At 29.0% G+C, this 10,332-nt stretch overlaps 2 protein-coding genes across 4 annotated transcripts in view; one reads left to right on the top strand and one right to left on the bottom strand.

Moving 5' to 3' along the window:
• Nucleotides 1–279: 279 nt before the first annotated feature.
• Nucleotides 280–10,332, top strand: part of LOC107173848 (uncharacterized) — a 31,473-nt gene continuing 21,420 nt past the window's right edge. For 2 of the 3 annotated variants that reach the window (XM_015524556.2, XM_015524554.2), the window contains exons 1-4: nucleotides 281–873; nucleotides 1,093–1,284; nucleotides 1,358–1,429; nucleotides 1,541–1,754. In XM_015524556.2, the coding sequence (XP_015380042.2) occupies nucleotides 800–873; nucleotides 1,093–1,284; nucleotides 1,358–1,429; nucleotides 1,541–1,754 (552 nt within the window). In that variant the 5' untranslated portion in view covers nucleotides 281–799. Of the gene's footprint in view, nucleotides 874–1,092; nucleotides 1,285–1,357; nucleotides 1,430–1,540; nucleotides 1,755–10,332 lie in introns of all 3 variants that reach the window. The other variant, XM_015524555.2, reaches the window with a different exon arrangement.
• LOC149057173 (uncharacterized) lies at nucleotides 3,888–7,268 on the bottom strand. Its single transcript, XM_089222377.1, has 2 exons — nucleotides 6,958–7,268; nucleotides 3,888–6,687 (listed from the first exon to the last, which is right to left on the bottom strand). The coding sequence occupies exon 2, from the start codon at nucleotides 6,676–6,678 to the stop codon at nucleotides 4,381–4,383; it is 2,298 nt and encodes a 765-aa protein (XP_089078503.1). The 5' UTR covers nucleotides 6,679–6,687; nucleotides 6,958–7,268; the 3' UTR covers nucleotides 3,888–4,380.

Raw genomic sequence — 10,332 nt, 5'->3', positions numbered from 1 at the left:
TGCTTCCGCTTCCGCTGCAGTGTGTGCCGTGTCGTGTGTATATAGTATTATTAAACGGAGTACAGACGCGGAACACAAATCCAAAACGGTCACACTGGACTACGGTCAGATATGAACCATTGAGTTATAATCTTGAACCTTGGTAATAAAGTAAACAGTTTTCAATAATACCTCACGTGACTAATGAACTATTTCGTCATGGCAGCACTGGCAGCTAGAAAATGGCAGGCGGCAGTGCGGCACTGCGGCAGCCAAATACCAAGCAACCAAGCGTGGTTCAAGCCTCTAACACTACACGCTAGAGTATAACTAGTAAACTACACAGCTCGAAAACTGAAGCCGCCCAGCCGGTTTTCTTTTCTTTGTTTCATGTCTTCATGGCGGAGTGTCGACTGTTGTCAGTTCTGCTGTAGAAGTGTATACTTATATTGTAGTTTATAGTATATATACTATGTACTGTACTAGTGTTGTTGTTGGTTTTGTGCTTGGATGTTCGTCTCCTAATGGCTGCCTAATGTCTTTTTAGAACTTGTTTGACTAAATAATTTTTAGGTGTTTTGAGACATTCAAACTTTTATTTTTAATATTAAAAATATAATTTCAACTTATTAATAAAAAAAGTTTTATATTTCTTGGTTTTTTTCGTGTAATTTGTAAAGTGCTCGATTCGAATGCAGTGAACACATGTACACTTACAGCATACCATTAAAAAGGACAGCACAATATACACTACCATCATCTAACTATTCTATGGATGGATAGATTTATATTTGATAATTTGTAGCGCTACGTTTTAAAAATGCATAAGTGTTTAGTGTGCGGTAATTCTTCTGGAAAGACCAGGATTACTCGTCCTGAAGTATTGTATCATGCGTGAGTATCTATTATTTCTATGAATTAATTCATTCAAACTCGTGTGAAAAAAATTGTTCTTGATTTTTTGTACTATATTATTTACATGGAACATTATACCGATGTAGAATAATGTGGGATAATTTAAAACTGGTTTAGCATTACTAATTTCCATTTGATGTTTATTTTTTCCCTAAACACTAACAATTATTTTATTTATTGATATTTGATTTGTTATAGATTTCCTAAGAATGAATATAGAAGAAGGAAATGGCTCAAAGTATATGGATTTGATAGTTGTAGTGACTGGAATCGCATATGTAGTGACCATTTCTTAAAAGAAAACTATAGGCCAGAAGGAAAGCGATTTTTAAAAAAAAATACTATTCCCCAACCATTTCGAAATTTTAATGGAACTGGTTTTCCTTCTAAGTAATACTCTTGACAGTATATTTATTTCTCGATTTATTTATTTTCATTTTCAATGATATTCTAATTTTTATAGTTATGCTACTCAAAGTACTGATATCGAAACTGGTAATAATGAATTATTAGCAAGGGAACAAAATCTTTTAAGGTGAGTTAGTGATATTTGTACGATACAAAATTTGGTTTGTACAATTATTTATAGATTTAAAAAATGTGCTTATTATGATAAGAGCGATTACATAAAATCAAATTTTTACAGGGATGAACGTAATACTGTTGTAAATAGTTTTGAATCACCAAGACGGTCATGTAGAAAAATTAAGCTAACCACAACTAATGAGGATATGAGTTATGAAAATATGCCTAGGCTCCAAACTGAACGATTTGAGAGACAAATTCCTACGTTCATTTCTAATGACAATATTCAAACCAATAATAAAAGAATTTTAGTACCAGTGTTAACAACTACTAAGGTAATAATAATATATAAGTATTATATAGTTAGATTTTTTTTAGTTATTATAAGTTACTTAAGTAACTTTACAAATATTTGAAGAGCACCACTGTCGCTTATTTGTAAAATATTTTTCAAGTACAAATGAGTTGCAACTGTTTAAATAAGTATCTCAAGGTTTGATGATATTACCATTGACAAGAATATTAGGGATGCAATATCTCCTGGTTTAGCCAGAAGTGTATTGATGATACAATGATGTATGGCTTTTAATTAATTAATTTTTTTTTTTTGTGTGTGTATAAGTTGTTGAAATCATGCTTTGATTTTCAACTCCAGTTGTTTTTCTCATTGGGAAATGAATCTAGTTGGTGCATTGGAAAGGTCAAAGTTTGAAATTCCCAATAATTTTCAAGAGCGCAGAGAAAACCGATAAAAAAATAAGGGTACTTAAAACGGGAAGGTTTTTGAGAAAATCGATTTGAGATAGGTATTGGTGTAACTCTAGGTATATAAAACAAATAACCACAGATACATGACATTTTTCCTGAATAATTATATAGGAATTTTCTATACTTGTTAAAATCTTCAAAATATTTCTTAATTATTTATAGACAATTTCGGTTTAAATTTTTTTTTTTTTCATAAATGTAATTACAATTTTTGGAACAAATGCACTTTACTACGCCCCTCACAAATTTCAAATTTTTTTTTTTAAGACATGTTTTTCAACTCTGATTTTGAAACTGTTTGAATTTTTGTGTGGAAACCATTATTTTGGAAGTTATAGCCTTCCAAAGTTTGCGATTTTACGTTAATATGCATGCGCTCAACATCAATTGCGCACAATTGTAATTGGATTACATTCTATATTATTTTATATCAATTTCACTATTTTATAACAATCGAGTTATTATTAATTTGTTAGTTAAATTATTTTTATGATAATAAAATAAGCTCTATTAAGTTTTTGTATTACCTATTCTACATTTTATCTTTTAAGTCTAAGTAATTGTATTATTTAAATTTTAGATAATTTCTTATTATTGTTATTACTATTTTTTTTTACATAAGTAGGTGCTACTACCTATTACACAATAAATAATAATAATTTAATAATTGATTATTAATAAGAAAAAAATAAAATTTAAAATAGAAATACATATAATACAATATATTTATTATTAATCATTTATTTTTAAAATATAGTTATATAAAATATTATCATTAATTAAAAATTATCATTAGTATGTACTGTATGTAGAAATAACTAATTGTTCTACAGAACTAGGACTAAGTCTTTGCCTCCTTTTAGTTACTATTTGTCTGGCTTTAGAGAACATGCACTCAGAGCAAAAGGACGTTGCTGGAATACCTAGATATTTCATGGCAACTGGTTATAAATTTGGGAATGCAGTTGGGTTAGAGCTCCACCAAGTTAATGGATTTTATGTTGGAGAAATCAATGGTAGTTTTAAATACTCCTGTATCTACAAAAGTCAAAAAATATTTCAAAATTAAAATTAGTCTCATTTTAATTATCACAAAAATTAATAATTAACTTCACTTTTCTCAAAACATAATCAAACTGGCCCTCTATATGTTTTTTAGTGGCTCAATGTGGGTTCTGTTGTTTCATTTGTAATGTATCTATTGGTTGGTGGTGTTCTAAGAGTTTCAACTTCTATTTTAAGTACCTATCTCTTTTGCTGCATCTACTTCATGTGGTTCCAACTTAACAATTTTAAATCTTGGATCTATAATTGTAGCTAAAATGTATACAAGGTGTAGGGTGGAGTCGCCACCTATGGCCACGTTAAGCATTTTTTTTGTGAATATATTGTACTAATTGTAGTTATGATCATAGAAAAATCCTGAAATTCAAACCAAGTATACTTTATAACATGACTTATACTTGGTTAAAGTTTCAAGTCTCTGTAAGTAATAGTTAGGAAGAATTTTCAATTTAACTTTTAATTTCTCATTTTCCCCTATTATGGCCAGATCAACTCCGACTATGGCCAATGATTTTCCCCACTTATGGCCATAATATTTTTTTTAAATTTATTTATTAAAAGATAAATGATCTAAGTACCAAATGTAGTAACTAATAATATATATTAGTAAAATATTAAATACAGAAAACTATGACTGAAACACAAACCATTTATTATGATTTAAAATATAATAATAACATAGTAAACAACAAAAACAACCTATTTAACAAAATATAGTTCATATAAAAATGTAAAAAAAAATAATAATAACAGTCTTATAATATAAAAACAACTGATCCCTGCTTAGGATATATAACACTAGCTAGGTTATAATAAAAAATAAGTAGGTAAAACTTAATGAAACATTGTAATAAAAATTAAAGTAAATAACTTTCTGGTAATAAGTAAATCACATTTGTTGATTTTTGGTTATAGGTTAGAATGTAGAAAAACATATTATAACAGTCTTATTATATAAAAATTGAACTCTGCCTAGGATATAATATAACAAAAACCTAGTTAGGTTATAATAAAAATAAGTAAAACTTAATGAAATATTATAATAAAAATTAAAGTAAATAACTTTCTGGTAATAAGTAAATCACATTTGTTGACTTTTGGTTAGGCTGTAGGAATACATATTCAGTCTTAATATCTACTTTTTTCAAACACATCAACTACACCTGGAAACACTGAAATAAGATGTCTATTTTGAAGACGAAGTTCTGGAGATGGTAATTTGTACAATATGTTGGTTAAGTCAACTATTGATATATCATTTTCAATAGGTACAAACTCAGTGTTTTCCTCATTGTTTGCTTCGAAACATTGCACTTCATATTCACTTTGGCTAATTATACTAACTACTGTGGCGACATATTTGTATTTCAGTTTCCTTTTTCCAATTGATTCAAATTCTATTAAAATATAATCACCAGTATTTAAATCTGGTTGATCACTTGAAACTGGTAGAATCTGATCTGAACTTAAAGGCTGAGCTAAAGGTTCTTCGAAACTAACATCCATTTTTGAATTCCAACTTTTTTCTGATTCAGAGCTTTCAGTATCAGTAACGATTTTTTGTTTAATATTTTTATTAGCTTTAATTTGTGCCCTTGCTATTTTCTTTCTCTCTAACTCTTTTTTTTTTTCAAATGCTGCTAATTTCTTTTCTTCTTTTTTTCTCTCTTTTTCCTCTTTTTCATTCAATTTAATTTCATGGAATTCAACCCACTTGTCTGACGTTATTACACTAGGTGTATATTCTTTTTTTCTGGTTGTTTTAGATACAGGTTGTACTGGCCACTTTATAATATCATTAAAAACAGTAGTTAAAGATCGTTTGGTTGGAACTATAACTATAGACTCTGGAGTCGTATTCTCTCTAGGGATGATTGGGTTTTCTCCTGTTAGGTTGTCTTCTGCATGACTACTTGAGGGAATATTCAACCACATTTCTGGATTAAGATTTAGATTTGATGTCGATGTTGGTGTTGTTATATCTGTGGTAATTTCATTCTCGGGGTCGTTTACATCATCCATGATTTGTGACCACAATGTAAACAACATTGATGCCTTTTCATTTCCATCCCATTCATATTGTCCTCTTTTAGTTCTCTTAAATTCATCTAATAGGTTAACATCAATTTTTTTAATTTTTGATTCTACAAATTGTAGGTGACACTTCATATTGTCGGCATTAATTAAAGTGTCATGCTCTGGTACAGTTCTTATAATAATTTTAGTATAATCCACATTATCTGCATTGTAAGGATATATGCCAGTTGCACGAAATCCCGACTTGATATTACTAGCCATTTCTTTATCATATATAATTTGAGATAGAGCCGTTGGTACATCAAATTTAGATACTTCCTTTTCATTGTCAACACGCCACTGCTTCACTATTTTCTTCCATCTTGATTTGAGGGGGCCAAATACAGCAACATCAAGTGGTTGCAATATATGTGTTGAATTAGGATACAATGCAACTAATATCAACCCGTTTTCTCGACAAAATTTACTCAAGTGTAAACTGAGGTGAGACTTGTGACCATCCAAAAAAACAATTACTGGTCGAACAATATTTGATTCGTTTATAAATGGTAAGAATATATTAGCCATATATTCAAAAAATGTTTCTGAGGTCATCCACCCTGTCTCAGATTTTCCGATTCCCCAACCAGATGGTGCGGATTTAACTAGTGTTGCCGGAATCCTTTCATACTTGAATATTGTGAGAGGAGGTGCCCATTTTCCTAAGGCATTTGTGCCAAAAAGTGTAGTTACATTTTCTTTATCAGAGTTTGTATGCTCATCATACACATTTCTGCCTCTCTCTCCAATAATTAATTCTCCCTTTGGGGCTAAGTTAAAACAAGTCTCATCCATATTAAACACTCTGCTGGGATCTTCTAGTATAAATGCATTTTCACCCAGTACCTCATACACTTCTTTGAACCAGTTCCTAATTTTATTTTCAGTTACTGACCCTCTGGCTCGATTTACATATTCAGAATGTTTCTGAGATAAAATTTTATGACGAGATAAAAAACTGTAGAACCATTTTTTCCCTGGACGATTATTAGAAAATGGTGTGTCTAAGTTTGCTTCATCAACGAGCTTTTTTACAGAACTTAATAGACCTTCACGTCCTACTGGAAATCCCATTCGACTACACGATAAAAGCCATTTAACTAACATTTGTTCTGTTTCTTTACCTAATACTGATGTAACTCCACTGTGACCAGTTGATTCTTCTGGTGATTTTCCAGATAACTTATTTCTTAATGTGGTTCTAGGAACATTAAATGTCTGACTAGCTTTGTTTTCACTCATTCCATCATGTACAGCCTTTAATGCTAGTTGCACTTTTGACGGGGAATACATGAATCGTTTAGGTTTTGTAGTTGGTGTTGTCTTGGATTTTTTTATTTTGGGTGTCATTTTGATAACCTAAATAAACAAATTGGTTACTTACTTTCTTCTTAATTGATTTATGTAAGTAACTGTTATGGTTATTAAAGGTAACAGAGATGTTCTCAGTTATGGCCGTAGTATGACCATAAAAGGAAACAGTAGTGTTCCGAGCTATGGCCATAGTATGGCCATAGGTGGATTTTTAAAGAAATTGAGTTCCATTAATGGTCACTTGAATACAAGAGACATGGATTTATTTTAGACCCTGTTACATAATCTTACGTAATTTAATTGAATAAAACTTACCTAATGACGCAGGAACAAATATTAACAAATAATTTGAACATTAACAATAAAATATTGATAAAAAAAAAGTCCTTAACAATTATGATAACAACACGGCATAAATACGATAATATAAAATTGGTAAATATTTTTACAGTGTTAACAACATAATATATTATAATCCGTGTTATCAAATGAACTTGTTCAAGTTACTGAATAATGGCATATATATCTGGACGATTTAATGAATAGATTATACTATTTACAAGGTAAACAAAAACGACCTGGCCATAGATGGGGTATTGGCCATAGGTGGCGACTCCACCCTATACATTATTAGTTTTACATACTTGAAATTTTGTATTTATTGATTAGTGCACACTTCTTGCAAATGATATTCTACTGATTAAATCATTATTTTTTCAATTTGGTTTCTATATACTTTATTCAAAATAAGAAACATAATCGGCGGCGACCAGTTTTTGTTGCCAGTTGTCAGACCACGCCTATTGATATCTCCACTTAATCGACCATCTGTTCGTTTGCTGAACCGACACGCCGTGCCGATGAACAACCACCGGTTCACTCATAATGACAGGCGTGATCAAAATAGTGTACAACAATGTATTTTAAGTTATTTGTTCACAATGCTGGTTGACAATAGACTAATGCGATGCTCTAGCCGGCAACGTTTGTCTAGTATCGTGCTTTCGACGAAACCGCCGTCTATGTTTCTTATTTTGAATAGAGTATAGTATATAATATTAGATTAACCATCATAGATAAAGTAGGAATGTTTTCTTGACAAAGTTCCTTGGTGGCTTCAAAAATGGGCTTTAGCACTTCTACATAACCTTCAATTAGTTTCCAATCTCTTGGTACAAAACCATTTTTTTTTTATTTTGTAAATCTAATATTATTGCACTTATTTGTTCTAGTATACGGTCAAACATTAAATATATACTGTTCCATCTGATATCAATAGATTGAATAAGTTTATATGATTTGGTACTGTGGTTATAATGTGAGACATTTCTTCAAAACATCTCCCATATTATTTTCTTTTATTGCATCATTAATTGCTAACTGTAATGTGTGTGTGCTGTACACAGAATATAATGCAAATGTTGGTTTTCATTGAAGTATGTAAATCCACTGTTAATAATTCTAGCATTATCAGTCACTATGTAGATTGGAGTTTTGGAGTTTTCAGTATCTATGCTTCATTTTGAAACCATATTTTTAATTTTTAGAAATATTGTTTGCCCAGTGTGTTCTCTTGGGTAGTATATACAGCCCAAAGTTTTGTTTTTCAGCTCAAAATGTTTTGTTAGATAATGCATGAGTGACATATGAGGCTGCTGAGATAAACTTGTCCTAATTTCAAAGGTAAACAAAATTGATTGAACGTTAATTAAATCCGTATCAATTTCTGTTTTAAGTTTGGATACTTTATTTAAATAAAGCTGAGGGATCTCTTTTGTAGACAAATATTTTCTTGTTGGATGTTGGTATCTGTATTCAATAGTTCCCATAAATTTCTAAATCCACGATCTTCTACTATTGAATATGGTTGATTGTCTATAGCTATCATTTCTGCAATTTTTTTTGTAATTTTAGAAGCAGAACTATTTGGTGGAAAAAATGATCTTTTCTTAAATGCATTTTCCGAGGCATTTTCAATATTAAGTTGTGTCTCTTCAATTTTATTTTTATCACTTCAGTTTCTTTTTTCTTCAACAATTTTTCTTCCATATATTTTTGGTACATTAAAAATTGTTTTGGATGTGTTTTAAGGGGCCTTTTTTATGTTGTAGTAATAGACTTAGGAGTTTGAAAGATTTTATTACAAGTAATATACTTGGATTTATCTGGACTAACTTTTATAAAAAAATTATTAAGTACATTTTGTTGAACATAATGTGGTGTTTCTTCTTGGCCATGACTTATTATAGGTGCATTTTCCACTAAAAGACTTCTATCATCAGGATTATCAATATCTTCCCTTTCCCCATCAGTATTACTGGTGCTGGCCCTGGTTTTTATTAGGCGATCAAATACATTAGGTATATTAGTCATCCTAAAACAGGAGTATAGAGTACTTTAAGTTCTGTGGTACTATTCTAAATTTCAATGATAAAATAATTGGTTATTGTTATTATATAATTATTATTTTTAAGTTTTTAACATTGTATTAACTTTTATAGCTTGTTATAGACTAAACTTCAAAAAAATAATGATAATATCATTATATTAAAATCTAAAATTAAAAGTAATACAGGTATTATAGGTACCTCCAGTGAGTTTTAATTGTTAACTAATATTTTTCTATTTAGTATTTTCCTATCATTGATTTGTACTTTTGTAGTAATTTGCTATTTTCTTAAAAACTAAAGACATTTTAGGGATAAATTTTTAATAATTAAATATTTACAGTTAATTATAGTAGGAATTATAGTTGAATGAAGTATTAAACAAAAAATTAATTAATAAAATACATACACCTAAATAATTGTTAATCATACAGTAAATCACACTTATCATTACATTTATATTTGATAATTTAATGAAATAGGTAAACTGAATTATTATTATTAATACCTAAAATATATTATGTTATATAAATAATAAATATATAATATTAAAGTAAATTAATGTATTTTAAAGGTATTTCAGCAACCTAACTACTTTTAACTCTAAAAAATCACACTGACATTAATTAGTTGCCGCCTACCTAATGTATTTTTTATGGTTATAACAGTATACTATTTATAATAACAATAATGATTAGATCAGCAATGATTTAAAATTTAAATATTATCTGTAATGCAATTTTACAGTATTATATTATTATTATTAACAATTAACATGTAAGTATTGCAAATAAAATAAATAAAATCTGTTCAATATTTTTTAAATGCATCAACATTCTCCTACATTATATTAATTTGTTAATATTAAATATAAAATAACTATGAAAATATACCTAATAATTAAAATTAATATACTATTAATTATTATCTACTCACTTTCAAAGTTGAACGCCAAAAATCAAAACCATTATTGCGCTCTTTTGTGTTATCTTGTAGCTTATAAAATATTATTTGAGTATAATATGACTGACAATACAATCAGTACATTTTAATAATATATAAAAAAAAAATAGTAATAATAACTATAATTATTCAGAAATGTAGAATGATTAGTAAAATGTATAATGTAAGATGTAAGTAAAGTTGTAAACATGTTTTTATTATCAGCGCAGTCGCGGTATCGGAAACAAGCATCTATTGACAGGGAATCCAAATGGCTGCAAGATGGCTGACTTCGTTATCATTATCAGTTATCACAGATTTTACTATCACTGAGTATCACTTCATTCTCAAAATAATATAT

This window comes from Diuraphis noxia, unplaced genomic scaffold, assembly GCF_037042655.1.
Source record: "Diuraphis noxia isolate RWA-SAM2 unplaced genomic scaffold, SU_Dnox_SAM2 contig0003, whole genome shotgun sequence".
Taxonomy (NCBI): Eukaryota; Metazoa; Arthropoda; class Insecta; order Hemiptera; family Aphididae; genus Diuraphis; species Diuraphis noxia.
The sequence above is the reverse complement of the archived record's forward strand: the minus strand, read 5'-3'. Positions and strand labels throughout refer to the sequence as shown.

Bases quoted from the DNA above. Each gene is read 5' to 3' on its own strand.
- LOC149057173 (XM_089222377.1), bottom strand. From the start codon at position 6,678: ATGACACCCAAAATAAAAAAATCCAAGACAACACCAACTACAAAACCT.